This window comes from Sapajus apella, unplaced genomic scaffold, assembly GCF_009761245.1.
Source record: "Sapajus apella isolate SASKATOON/1434 unplaced genomic scaffold, GSC_monkey_1.0 scaffold38, whole genome shotgun sequence".
Taxonomy (NCBI): domain Eukaryota; kingdom Metazoa; phylum Chordata; class Mammalia; order Primates; family Cebidae; genus Sapajus; species Sapajus apella.
In genome coordinates, this window is record NW_022436978.1 from 308777 (window position 1) to 323411 (window position 14635).

General features: G+C 40.0%; 1 protein-coding gene across 29 annotated transcripts in view; it reads left to right on the forward strand.

The window, feature by feature from the left end:
- Window positions 1–14635, forward strand: part of MAP4 (microtubule associated protein 4) — a 227692-nt gene that overhangs the window by 93007 nt on the left and 120050 nt on the right. For all 29 annotated transcript variants that reach the window (XM_032297902.1, XM_032297909.1, XM_032297912.1 and 26 more), the window contains exon 3: window positions 14198–14266. In XM_032297902.1, the coding sequence (XP_032153793.1) occupies window positions 14198–14266 (69 nt within the window). The remainder of the gene's footprint in view (window positions 1–14197; window positions 14267–14635) is intronic.

Sequence of the window (14635 nt, forward strand, 5' to 3'; positions counted from 1 at the left end):
CACTGCAACCTCTGCCCCCTAGGTTCAAGCAATTCTCCTGCCTCAGCCTCCCAAGTAGCTGGGACTAGAGGCGCGTGCCACCATGTCCAGCTAAGTTTTATATTTTTAGTGGAGATGGGGTTTCACCATGTTGGCCAGGATGGTCTCAATCTCTTGACCTTGTGATCCGCCTGCCTCGGACTCCCAAAGTTCTGGGATTACAGGCATGAGTCACCGTGCCCGGCCGGGTCTGATTTTTATACATTATTGGAGTGATGGTTTTTACCAAAATGACAGGTTTCATATTTGTGTTTTTCCTGGAGAATATTCTAAACAAGTTGTTCTTTTGAATACGTCTTTAGAAGTGTTGGAAGGGCCCCTAGACTTCAGTAATGTTTTATTATATATCTAGCTTTAATTTTGTTCTTAGTTGAGGTTCAGTAAACTATTGCTGATAGCTGGCGCTTTTTAAAAAAAAAAAAAACAAAAAAACAGTCTTTTCCTGTCGCCTAGGCTGAAATGTGATGGCACAATCATAGCTTACTGCAACATCTAACTAACTCCTGGGCTTAAAGGTTCCTCCTGCCTCAGTCTCCTGAATACCTAGGACTACAGGTGCACATGCCTCACCAGTCTTTTTATTTTGTAGTGACAGTCTGACTGTGTTTCTCTGGCTGGTCTGGCACTTATGGCCTCAAGTGATCCTCCTGCCTTAGCCTCTCAAAGCACTGGGATTACAGGTGTGAGCCACTACACCCAGCTTAGTGCTCCTTGATATATTCTTACAATAGGCTTACTTAGGCCAACCAGTGGAAGTTGATTAACCATTTTCTTTTTTTTTTTTTTTGAGACAGAGTTTCATTCTTGTTACCCAGGCTGGAGTGCAATGGCGCGATCTCGGCTCACCGCAACCTCCGCCTCCTAGGTTCAGGCAATTTTCCTGCCTCAGCCTCCTGAGTAGCTGGGATTACAGGCACGCGCCACCATGCCCAGCTAATTTTTTATATTTTTAGTAGAGACGGGGTTTCACCATGTTGACCAGGATGGTCTCGATCTCTTGACCTCGTGATCCACCCGCCTCGGCCTCCCAAAGTGCTGGGATTACAGGCGTGAGCCACCGCACCCGGCCTGATTAACCATTTTCTTGCATTTAGGTACAGAAGGGGCAGTTGAGTAGGTTACACATGATAGAATTCTTTGGACAATGGCATTTTATTTCCTTTAATTCTTGTGTCCACCCTAATTGTCTTCAACTTATAAAATGAGAGGTAAGAAAGTAGGGCTGCTTTTATCGCATTTATCACAAAGTAGGAAAGTTGCTTTTTCCTCTAAGCGTGATTCCTGCCTCATACCTGGCAACACAAGAACCACCCACCCACCTTTATGCATTTTCTGTGAATATACTATACTCATTTTCTTTTTTACTTCCATTTATTCTTGTTTCTACAGGTATTTTATCGTGGCCTTGCCTCTGTAAACCATCTGAATACCAATACCTAGAAATAAAATTGGTGTCAAACTGTTCTGAAATGCCTATTACTTTGAGAAACAATTCTCAAATACTTTTACAGAATATATGTACTACTTGTTTTGTACCATGGCTGTAATAAGAAAGAAAAATTATGTACTACCTGATTTTTTCCATTAAAAAATGATGTTTTCCTTAATTGTTCATTATCAGCACTATATGGCTCTATTTTCTAGACAAGGGAGACAAAAGATAGAAACTTTCTCTTAGATGTAAATGATGAAGCAACACATCTGTGACTCTTGTTCTTTCAGATGAACATCTAGCACAGTGTTGATCCTCAGACACATTTATGGAACAAGTCACTTAATTTTTCTGTCCTCTGTGTGATTAAATAGTTCTTCCGAGGTTGAGAAAATGCTTTCTCCTCAACATTCCATAAGGTCTTTGAAGCTAAAAGCCTATTCCTTTAGAATAAGAAAGTAACCTAGGGCAGTGGCCGGCTAAGTTTTTTTGTACTTTTAGTAAAGACAAGTTCTCACTGTGTTGCCTGGACTAGTCTTGAACTATTGGGCTCAAGTGATCCTCTTGCCTTGAGTCCCAAAGTGCTGGGACTACAGATGGGAGACACCACACCCTGCCACACACCAGCAGTCTATTTTAACAAGCCATGATAGGTGACTCAGATGCACATGCATGATTGAGAAACACTAATCCAGGGGAAAGGGCCTAAGTGACAACTGTTAATAGATACTGCAGAATTTATACTTAACATACTGGTCCCTTCTTTTGCAGAGCATTGCAATTAGTTTAATTGGCACTAGAGGGCAGTGTTGGCATGGGTCTGACCGCACAAGCAGATTCCTTTCCATTGAGACCTGGCTGAATCCTGTCTGTTTTGCCCAAGGCTGACTTGCTGTGGCTCTCTTCCTCACAGTACACATGGGCTTCTCAGATTCTTGCTGCTTCTCTGCCAAGTTGATTTGCCTGCTGTGGGAATCTCACAGCTCCCAGGGAAAGACGGTCAACAAAACAAAGTAAATTTGAATATATCTCAGAGAATGTGATTAGTTTTTAAAAAAAAAGTGTGCTATTTTTGTTGCTGTGTATGTTTCACTGAGAAAGTTTTCATTTCATGAAATGGGGCTTCAGTCAGTGAGAGAACACAGTATTGCATCTTTTGAATTGGGACTTGTCCAGTAATGTGCAATATTCCAATGATTAGGGTCCAGTATGTCTCATCTGGCAGGGAAGTATGCAAGCCTTTTTTCCACTTGACAACCTTAGTGTTTTTAGTGTTGTTATGTTGTTTTTATTCTCTCCTTGGCTTATATTTTTAGATTGTGAGGTGTTGTATGTATAGTAGAATTCATCTGCTCTTATTCCTCTCTAACCTCTTCTTGCTTTCATTTTATTTTAATTTGGTAAAGTTTCTTGATCAATCTACAGTTACTCTATAGTTGGTTAATAATAAATTTATATTTTATCAACTTATCGTTAATAACAGTGAGAATAACAATAGCTATTTAGCACTGTACAACTGACATCCTATATTACTGCCTTTAGTCCAACTTCCCAGGTGAAGCTTAAGGATTAGAAATGAGAGGGTTGTATTTGATAATTTAGTTAATAATGAAAGAAGGACAGCCTGAACTCAGATCTTCTCATCTCATTTTTATTTTTATTAAACAATTAAAATTTTTTTAAAAATCGAGATGAGGTCTCGCTATATTGCCCAGGTTAGTCTCGAACTCCTGGCTTCAAGCAGTCCTCCCGCCTGTGCCTCCCAAAGTGCTGGGATTACAGACATGAGCTACCAGATCTTCTCATTTTAAACCCCTGTTCTTTTTGTTAAACTGTACTTTTTTCATGAACACATACTTTCTACTTGATCTAGTATCTCATTGATAGTTTTTAAAAACTAAAAATCCACCTTTTAAATTCAAAAAGCAGAATTATTAGACATACTATGTTCAGGAAATGTAAAAGTGTCTTGTTTCCTTTCAATGAAGAGCACAAACTGAGGGACTCTGCCACTAATTCATATTAGTTTGTAAAATATTTCACTTTCCTAGAATCTGCTCTCTGTTGCTGGCACTTACTCTCCTGTTCATATTCATAATTCATAACTTAATTGATGTAATCAGAACAGAACTTCCACATGGACCCTCCACACATTTCCTCCTAACTCATGTTCATCTATGCCCTTATTGTCTGCTGTTTTTCTACTATGGGTCAACTGTTCGTGCTGTCACTCAGGCCACTGCTGTCGCAGTTATCTCTTCTGTCTTCTGCATTAATCAGTTCCTTTCTTTCAATTGGTTCATTCATCAGCGTCAAATATACTGTAATTTTTTTTTTCTTTTTGAGACGGAGTCTTGCTCTGTTGCCCAGGCTGGAGTGCAGTGGCACGATCTTGGCTCACTGCAAGCTGCACCTCCCAAGTTTAAGCAATTCTTCTGCCTCAGCCTCCTGAGTAGCTGGGATTATAGGCAGCCACCACTGTGTCTGGCTAATTTTTGTATTTTCAGTAGCCAGGTTTCTTGATGTTGCTCAGGCTGGTCTCGAACTCCTTACCTCGTGATCTGCCCGCCTCAGCCTCCCAAAGTGCTGAGATTATAGGTGTGAGCCACTGCACCCAGCCTATAATTTTTTTATCATTAAAAAAAATTTGTCTGAATCTCACATCCATCTCATCTACCTTTTTACTTTGTTTTGCTCTTTCTTTGAAAGAGATTTATCTACTACCAATCACCAATTCCTTTCCTCCCATTTGCTCTTGAATTTACTCTCATCATATGCACCACCCCAAAACTTCCCTTGCCTAAAGTATGAGGCCTTGATGTTGCCAAGGACAAATCCAGTATTACTTCAAGAGTTTTGCCTGAGCAACTGAAAGGAAAGAATTGCCATTGTCTGAGATGGGGAAAGCTACAGGAGTAGGATTTGAATGGAAGAGAAGAAATTTAGCTTGGGATATGTTCATGGTGAGTTACCTGCTAGTCATCCAAATGGAGAAGATGAATAGGCAGTTAAGGAGTTTGGAGTTCAGAGGAGAGTTCTGGGCTGGAGGTTGATGTTATATAAAGCTTTTGCTAAAGGTGTTGTTCTAAAATCCTTTAAGATTGGATTTAGATAGGCCGGGCATGGTGGCTTGTATCTGTCATCCCAACAGTTTGGGAGGTGAAGGCGGGAGGATCACCTGACATCGGGAGTTTGAGACCAGCCTGACGAATGTGGAGAAACACTGTCTGTACTAAAAATACAAAATTAGCTGGGTGTGGTGGTGCATGCCTGTAATCCCAGCTACTCGGGAGGCTGAGGCAAGAGAATCACTTGAACCCGGGAGACAGAGGTTGTGGTAAGCCAAGATTGTGCTGTTGCACTCCAGCCTGGACAATAAGAACAAAACTCTGTCTCAAAAAAAAAGATTGGATTTAGATGTAACTTTGCAGAACATTCCGACTTCTGTTTCCCTTCCCTTCTAAACCTCTTACTATCCCCACACCCTGCCAGCCTTTCTTTTCATCTTCCTCTTGGTGCTTTTCTTCCCTGAACTTTCCTCTTTCCTCTGTGGCACTTGTAAGATCATAATTAAACTATTTGTTGTCTTATGCTTACTAACATACTGTAAAGCAGGGATAATATTTTGTTTACTATTATATTTCATGGAGAATGATACATTTAGCAAAAATAGGGAGGCACAGAATACTCAAAGTTTACTAGCAACCTCAAGTTTCTCAGTGTTAAGAAATCAAAGGTTACAGTGACAAGTGATCATGGAGAAGCAGATTAAGTGAAATTATGCAGCGCCTCATGGTCTATACAAAACTGAGGGTGCAAGGGTACTGGGAAACATGGCCAGATCTGCATTAGAGATCACTGCGCACATGATAGATGTGTAATCATGGCTTATTACACTGAATTAAAATAGTTTTTGTTTGTCAGTTTGTTCAGGTGTGGGTTGTGTTAATGTGCAGACTAAGAAGCAATTGTGTCTGCAAAATGGTAGATATTTAGGGTAGGCGTACTTGTTTAATCCTAAACCCTCTTAATAGTCTCAATGATCATATTTAGGGAAGTTTATATCTGTGCATAAAAAATTAGTGTGACATTTTTCCAAAAATAATTATTTTCTAACTTTGATTTGAAATATACTTTTATCTCATAACTAATAGTTTTTTGGAAAAACAAAAACAAAAATATAGTACCAAAATGTTTAGTTCATAATCATAGTGCCTTGTTATGAAAGAAAAGCAGGGGCCCAGCGTATGGGGGATCACAACTCCCAAGTGTAATCTCGGCACTTGGGAGGCCGAGGCAGGTGGATCAGCTGAGGTCAGGAATTTGAGACGAGCCTGGCTAACATGGCAAAACCCCTTCTCTACTAAAAGTACAAAAATTAGCCAGGCGTGGTGGCATGCGCCTGTAGTCCCAGCTACTCAGGAGGCCGAGACATGAGAATTGCTTGAACCGAGGAAGCAGAGGTTGCAGTGAGCTGAGATTGTGCCACTATACTCCAGCCTGGGCAATGAATCGAGACTCCATCTCAAAAAATATTCTGCAAGCAAGCCAGGATGGTGGCATGTACCTGTAGCCCCACCCAGGCTACTTAGTAGGAGGGAGAATCTCTTGAGCCTAGGAGTTTGAGTGCAGCCTGGGTGACATAGCAAGACCCCAAAGACCCCATCTCTTCAAAAATATTCTGCAAGCAAATGACTTTGTTAAACTGTAAGAACAGAGCCAAGAACCTACCATGTACCCTTTACTTGAGTTTATTAATTGTTACTATTTTGCACATTTGCTTTATCATCCTCTTTATATTTACATATACTTCCTTCCCCTTGGATCATTTAAGAACAGATTGCAAAACTCGTGCCACTTTACCCAAAGAACTAGGCATTTGCACATTATAAGAATATGATGATAGAAATCAGAAGTTAAACATTGATGAGATACTCCTGTCTAATCCATGAACCTTATTTCATTGTCATCAGTTGTCCCAACAGATTAAACACATTCTTTTCTAATTTTTTTCTTCTTGTCTGCAGTTGAATCTGGAATCACATTAGTTTTCATGTCTCTTCAGCCTCCTTTAATTGGAGCAATTCCTCAGTTCTTCTTTGTCTTTCATGACCTTAATATTTTTGAATAGTATGGACCAGTTATTTTGTAGAAGTCCCCTAATTTGGGTTTGCCTGTCATTTCCTTATAATTAGATTAAAGTTACGCATTTTTGGCAGTAATACTATATAAATATGATCTGTCCTTAGTGTACCACATCAGGAAGCACACGATGTCACTATATTGCATTATTGGTGATAATAACTCTCATCACTTGTTGATGTCTGCCTGTTTTTTTTACTGTAAATTTTTTTCTAATTAAAAAAAAAATTTATTTAGAGACAGGGTCTTACTCTGTCACCCTAGCTGGAGTGCAGTGGGCACAATCTTGGCTCACTGCAGCCTTGAACTCTCCAGGCTCAAGCAATCTTCTAGTATCAGCCTCCCAAGTAGCTGGGACTACAGGCATGTACCACATGCCTGGGGTGGGGGTGGGGTGTCTCATTTTGTTGCCCAGGCTGGAGTACAGTGCCATGATTTTGGCTCACTGCAACCTCTGTCTCCCGGGTTCAAGTGATTCTCCTGCCTCAGACCTCCAAGTAGCTGGGATTACAGGCATGCACCACCACACCCAGATAATTTTTGTATTTTTAGTAGAGACAAGGTTTCACTATGTTGGCCAGGCTAGTCTCAAACTCCTAACCTCATGTGATCCACCCACCTCGGCCTCCCAAAGTGCTGGGATTACAGGCATGAGCCACCATTTCTGGCCACATGGTTAATTTTTATATTTTTTATAGAGATGGGGTTTTGCAATGTTACCCAGGCTGGTCTTTAACTCCTGGGCTCAAGCCATCTGCTTGCCTGACTCTCTCAAAGTGCTGAGATTACAGGCATGAGCCACCATGCCTGGCCTCTTTACTGTAAAATTTATATTTTTCTCGTTGTAATGAATAAATAATTTGTGAGGAGATACTTTGAGGCTATGTGTATATCCTGTACCTAATCCAAGTTTCACCTATTTTAGTATCTAAGCAAATAGCTTTTGAATAATTTTTTGGTTTCCAAGCCAGTTGAAATGTGTTCTGCAGCATCTTATATGCAAGTCACATTTTATGAATAAAAAATTCCCTTTTGGACATTTTAGGTCAAAAATACCAGGAGGTGTTGGATATGGTGACTCACGCTTGTAATCCTAGCTCTTTGGGAAGCAGAGGTGGGAGGAGTACCTGAAGCCAGAAGTTTGAAATGAGCGGGGGGCAACACAGTAAGACTGCATCTCTACAAAGAAAAAAATTTAAAAAGTAGCTAGGTGTGGTGGTGCATACCTATAGTCTTAGCTACTTGGGAGGCTGAGGCAGGAGGAAAGGCGGGAAGAAAGTAGACAGGTATGTGCAAATGAGACTTCTGTTATGCATATTATTCCTGGTTAAATCTCTCATTATTTATGCTCTTCACTGGAAAAAAAATTTACCTTTAATTGCACAAATCATTCATAAGAAGACTGTTAGGGAGTTCTGCTCCAAAGCCCACAATGACAGAGATAGTATGTCAATGTGACATAGGGGTCAACTGAAAGAGTTCCCAGTAGCCAACACTGGAAAAATTTGAGCAACAAAATAAATGAAGTAGCATTGAATTAATGCCCAGTGAACAAGGCTGATCCTGGTGGCTCACACCTGTATAGTCCCAGCTGCTTGGGAGACCGAGGCAGGAGGGTCACTTGAACCAAGGAGTTTGAGACCAGCCTGGGCAACATAGTAAGACCCTGTCTTTCTATATATGTGTGTTTGTGTGTGTGTGTGTGTGTGTGTGTGTGTGTGTGTGTGTGTGTAAATTGGTGACTTACTCCTGTAATCCCAATACTTTGGGAGGCCAAAGTGGGTGGATCTCCTGAGATCAGGAGTTCAAGACCGGCCTGGCTAACATGGTGAAACCCCATTTGTAGTAAAAATACAAAAAAGCACTACAAGTGCTCGCCTCCCAGGCATGGTGGTGAGCACCTGTAGTTCCAGTTACTCAGGAGGCTGAGGCACAAGAACTGCTTGAACCTGGGAGGCAAGGTTGCAGTGAGCCGAGACTGGGCCACTGCACTCCAACCTGGGCAACAGAGAGAGACTCTGTAAATAAATAACTAAATACATAAATAAAATAAATTAGCCAGCTGTGGTGACACACACCTGTTGTCCCATGTACTTGGGAGGCTGAGGGAGAAGGATCATTTGAACCCAGCATTTTGAGGTTACGGTGGGGTGTGTACTCCAGCCTGGGCAACAGAGCAAAACCCTTTCTCTTTAAAAAAAAAAAAAAAAAAAAAAAAAGGCTGGGCACAGTGGCTCACACCTGTAATCCCAGCACTTTGGGGAGGCTGAGATGGGTGGATTACCTGAGGTTACCTGAGGTCAGGAGTTTGAGATCAGCCTGGCCAACATGGAGAAACCCTGTCTCTACTAAAAATACAAAAATTGGCAGGGCATTGTGGCACATGCCTGTAATTCCAGCTACTCAGGAGGCTGAGGCAGGAGAATTACTTGAACCTGGGAGGCGGGTGTTTCGGTGAGGTGAGATCATGCCATTGCACTCCAGCCTGTGCAATAAGAGTGAAACTCCATCTTGGAAAAAAAAATTAAGTCAAAATCTTTGCAGGCTGCAGTGGCTCATGGTTGTAATTCCAACACTTTGGGAGGTTGAGGCAGATCACTTGAGGTCAGGAGTTTGAGATCAGCCTTGACAATATGGTGAAACCCTGTCTCTACTAAAGATATAAAAATTAACTGGGAGTGGTGGTGCGTGCTTGTAGACTCAGCTACCAGCTACTCGGGAGGTTTAGATAGGAGAATTAGTTGAACCCAGGATACAGAGGTTGCAGTGAGCCGAAATTGTACCACGGCACTCCAGCCTGGGCAACAGAGCTAGACTCCGTCTCAAACAAAACAACTCCCTTCATTTTCCTGTAATTCTATTTCCTCGAGAAGGGTAGATCTTTTAAGACCTCATTCTATGCTGTTACAAACATACAATCAAAAATTTAGTGACTTTAGTTTCATACAACTGGAATCAAACCATATGAATGTTTTTAAACTTGCTTTTTTACTTTATTATCTTAGAAAATTTTCTGTCACTATATATCAAGCTTTCTTTTTAATTTGGTCTAAAGTAGTGGTTTTGAAACTTTTGGGTTACATACTTATATGATAATTCTGAGAAATTCTTTCTCTTTGTACATTAAGTTAACATCTAAAATTTTGTAGCAAAAGTTTAATTGTAAAACACGTAATTTTGAGAATGTTTTACTTTTGCCACATAAAAATAAGTTACATCATTCTGCTAAATATATCCAAATGCTTCTAAATATATAGCATTTTGATTCCATCATCTAGTTTAAAAATATATGAACAAGCTGTTCTTTATCATTGGAAATTTAAATTCTTCTTTTGAGTCCTTGAACTCTTATTTCCATACCATGTCTCAGAGTTTTATCCTAATGTAATACATTTTTATGCTTGAAAGTTTTTTCTTGATTGTGTTACCATGTTTCTGCTACTAATTATGTATATCAACTTAAATTTTAATATTTAAAGTTCCTGTGACAATAAGATTCTGTGTTTTCAATTTGGTCCAGAGGAAATTTATCATCACAATTAGTGGCAGTACACACATGTATTACATTTTTTTTAAAAAAATCTCCATTTTCACTTAATCCTATGTATTTCTTCAAGAAGGATACAGATGAGTATGTTGACCAGGCTGGTCTTGAATTCCTGGCCTCAAGTGATCTGCCTGCCTTGGCTTCCCAAATTGCTGGGATTATAGACTTGTTTGTTTTTTGTTTTGAGATGGAGTTTTGCTCTCCTTGCCCAGGGTGGAGTGCCATGGCGCGATCTTGACTCATTGCAACCCCCACCTCCTGGGTTCAAGGAATTCTCCTGCCTCAGCTTCCCAAGTAGCTGGGACTACAGGCATGCACCACCATGCTCAGCTAATTTTTGTATTTTTAGTAGAGATAGGGTTTTGTCATGTTGGTCAGGCCGTTTTCGAACTCCTGCCCGCAAGTGATGTCCCATATATGTAGCATATACAGTAGCATATATTGTATATACTCACTCACTGTCTTAAAGCAATCTTGACCTCCCATAGTGCTGGGATTACAGACGTGAGCCACCATGCCTGGCCTGCTTTTATTTTTTCTTAGTGTGTCCTGTTATCTTCCCGTATCAGTAACATGAAGTGCTCTCATTTTTTTTATTAGTGTGTACTATTTTACAATATTATAATGAATCTGTTGGTGGACATTTGCTGTTTTTAAGCAGTGTCATAATAAACATTCTATTTATATTCACGTTTTTATACTTTTATGTCTCTCCGTGAACTAAATACTAAATACCTAAAATGGATTGTTGAGTATTTCAGAATTTGATAGGCTGCCAAATTGTCTCATAAAAAGGTTGTTCCTGGCTGGGCATGGTGGCTCACTCCTGTAATCCCAGCACTTTGGGAGGCTGAGGTGGGTAGATCACCTGAGGTTAGGAGTTCAAGACCAGCCTGGCCAACATGGTGAAACCTCATCTCTAAGGGGGGGGAAAAAAAAGGTTGTTCCTATTTACATTCCTCCAAATGATGAATTGAAATTACCCTTGTCAACACTGATTATCAAATTTTAAACAGGTTTTATCACTGATAGCTGCTCTCAAACCACTTGCAGAATATCAGTTTTTCTAATTTCCATTTTCTTGTAATATGCATGTTTTAATGAAGGAAGTTTTTTTAAAATATGCACTCTTTCATGAGCTAGGAAGAATAAATCTTAAAAGCTTATTGTGTGAATGTGAGAAGGGATTTATTTACGCCAAATGTGGGATGGAGTATATTTATGGCATCTCTTTGGATAAGTAAAATGCAGTTTGAAGACTTAGCAGGGTATATGTTACATAGTGGGTGTTTAATACAATTCTATTGTCTTTCATTTCTTTATTTCCTTCTTTTATTTAAATCATACTCTCTTTTTGGACTGCCTTGTTCTTTTAGGTAATTCTTTTTGTTGTTCATCTGAAGTAACAGAATGAATGATCTTTTCAATGAGAAATTTGTGTGAAAGATTTCTTCCTTGTATTTATAAGGACCACGGGGTTGGACAGCATGTTTGTGATCTTCCAAAGGAAAATCTTGCATTTTGTATTTCAGTAGCATTTATTGTAGATACTCACTTGTTGTCTTAGGAATAATAATCTCTGAATTCTTGGGTCAGCAAGGTGACTGCAGAGCTAGGCTGGTTGCTAACATGTTAGATATAGTCAGAGACAGGCTGGGCGCGGTGGCTTAAGCCTGTAATCCCAGCACTTTGGGAGGCTGAGGCGGGTGGATCACGAGGTCAAGAGATCGAGACCATTGTGGTCAACATGGTGAAACCCCGTCTCTACTAAAACTACAAAAAATTAGCTGGGCATGGTGGCGCATGCCTGTAATCCCAGCTACTCAGGAGGCTGAGGCAGAAGAATTGCCTGAACCCAGGAGGCGGAGGTTGCGGTGAGCCGAGATTGCGCCATTGCACTCCAGCCTGGGTAACAAGAGCTAAACTCCGACTAAAAAAAAAAAAAAGATATAGTCAGAGACTTTCAGAAAATGTTGTACATCCTCAGATTGATCTGTATTGTCAATGCAATTTCAAATAAGATCCCATCAAGAATTTTGGCATAAATAAAAAACTGATTTTAAAATTTATATAGAAAAGCAAAGAAACAAAACAAGGCCAGGTGCAGTGACTCATGCCTATAATACCAACACTTTGGTAGGCCAAGGTGGGAGGATTGCTTGAGGCCAGGAGTACAACCAGTATGGGAAACATAGGGAGACCTTGTTTCTCCAGAAAATAAAAATAATGAAAAATTAGGCAGACATGGTAGCATGTACCTGTGGTCCCAGCTACTTGGGAGGCTAAGGCAGGAGGATCACCTGAGTCTGGGAGGTCGAGGCTGCAGTGAGCCATGATCACACTACTGCACTCCAGCTTGAGTGACAGAATGACAGAATGAGACCCTGTCTCAAAAAGCAAAAAAGTAAAGGAAAAAAAAAAACATTGTTGGAAAAGACCCACGTTGGAGGACTCATATTACCTTATTTAAGACTTCTGGCCAGACATGGTGGCTCATGCCTGTAATCCCAGCACTTTGGGAGGCCGAAGTGGGTAGATCACCTGAGGTCAAGAGTTCGAGACCAGCCTGGCCAACATGGTGAAACCTTGTCTCTACTAAAAATACAAAAAAGTTTAACTGGGCGTGGTGGCCTGTGCCTGTAGTCCCAGCTACTCAGGAGACTGAGGCAGGAGAATTGCTTGAACCTGGGAGGCAGAGGTTACAGTGAGCCAAGATTGTGCCGCTGGACTCCAGCCTGGTGACAGAGCAAGACTGTCTCAAAAAAAAAAAAAAAAAAGAATACAGATGACTTTTTCAGCAAATGATTATGTAATAATTAGGTGTCCATGTACAGGAATAGAAACTTAGACCTGCATCATTACACCATATGTAAAACTTAACTCCAAATGTATGTAAATATGAAAACTATTAGACTTCTAGCGGAAAACGTGGAAAAAATCGTGTGACCTACTTCATAAAAATTTGAAACTTTTGTTCTTTTTAAGACAGTTAAGTAAATGAAAAGATAGTACAGTATAAGTCAAAAACAGGAAGAAAATTTTTACAAAATTTATCTGATAAAGGACTGATATTCAGAATATATAAAGAATTTTTAAAACTCAATAATAATAAAATAAAGAATTCAATTTTAAAATAGTCAAAAACTTTGACCATTCAAATCACCAAAGAAGACGAAGGAATGGCAGAGAAACGCATGAAAAGAGGCTCAACATCCTTAGTCATTAGGGAATGAGATACAACTAATTCCCTTTAAAAAAAAAAAAAAAGAGTCCTCTGCTTCCAGAAATGCAGCTGATTACCTCCGTGCAGTTCTCATCTAGGAGCAATTATGGTACCCTGGATTTCCTGTGTGGGAATTAATAGTTAATAAATCGCCTCAGCTGGGCACAGTGGCACATGCCTGTTATCCCAGCACTTTGGGAGGCTGAGGCAGGTCACCTGAGGTCAGGAGTTTAAGACCAACCTCCAACATGGCGAAATCCCGTCTCTACTAAAAATACAAAAATTATCTGGGCCTGGTGGCAGGTGTCTGTAATCCCAGCTACTCAGGAGGCTGAGAAGGAGAATTGCTCGAACCCTGGAGGCAGAGGTTGCAGTGAGCCAAGATTGTGCCATTGCATTCCAGCCTGGGCTGCAAGAGCAAAACTGCATCTCAAAAAATAAAATTAAATGCCTCATGTTCTTGGAGCATTTGGTTTGAATTGCTGATACTAAACCTGTGGTGCTTCATGATGGTTTTACTGAATTTAATAGTTTTCTTTGACAATTTACAGAATAAAAAATATTTAGAATTGCTATTATGAAGGGCTCTCCTGTGGAAGTGGTACTTAACAGAGCTTGGGTGCCCTAGGAATTAATAATTCTGATCTGTTCTGTTTCTGGGTTTTCTTTTATTAAATCTTTAAATTTTGAACAGTTTTAATTGCTTTAACCCAATGCTACGAAGAACATGAAAAACTCAATTAATATACAGTAGTTGGATCTGTTCTTCATTTTTCTGTCTGTCACAATGGGTAATTATTTGTCACTGTTGCAGATACTCCATCTTCTAAACCAACACTGCTAGCCAATGGTGGTCATGGAATAGAAGGGAGCGATACTACAGGTAAGTGATTCCCAGGATTCCTCAAATGTGTAGATGATGCACTTACCGTGAATACCTTGATAATATCCTTTGAAGGGTGTTATTAATGGAAGCATATGAATTATTTCTGAGTGTTCTTGTTGGATGTATTTAAACCCAGGACATTGCTTTGTAAAATCTCCAACAATGGAAGGCAAATAATGAGTTTCCTCTGATATTTTTTGAATATTTGTTGGAGCTGTACCACACAAGAGCTGGATCAACCTTAAAATACTTTTATAGATACAGAATAATAATAACCAAAATATGTTACATGGGAGGCATTTGGCCACTACAACTCTTTGAAGCAGCAGGTCTCTTCCCTGAATGCACATTACATTTAGCTTTCCA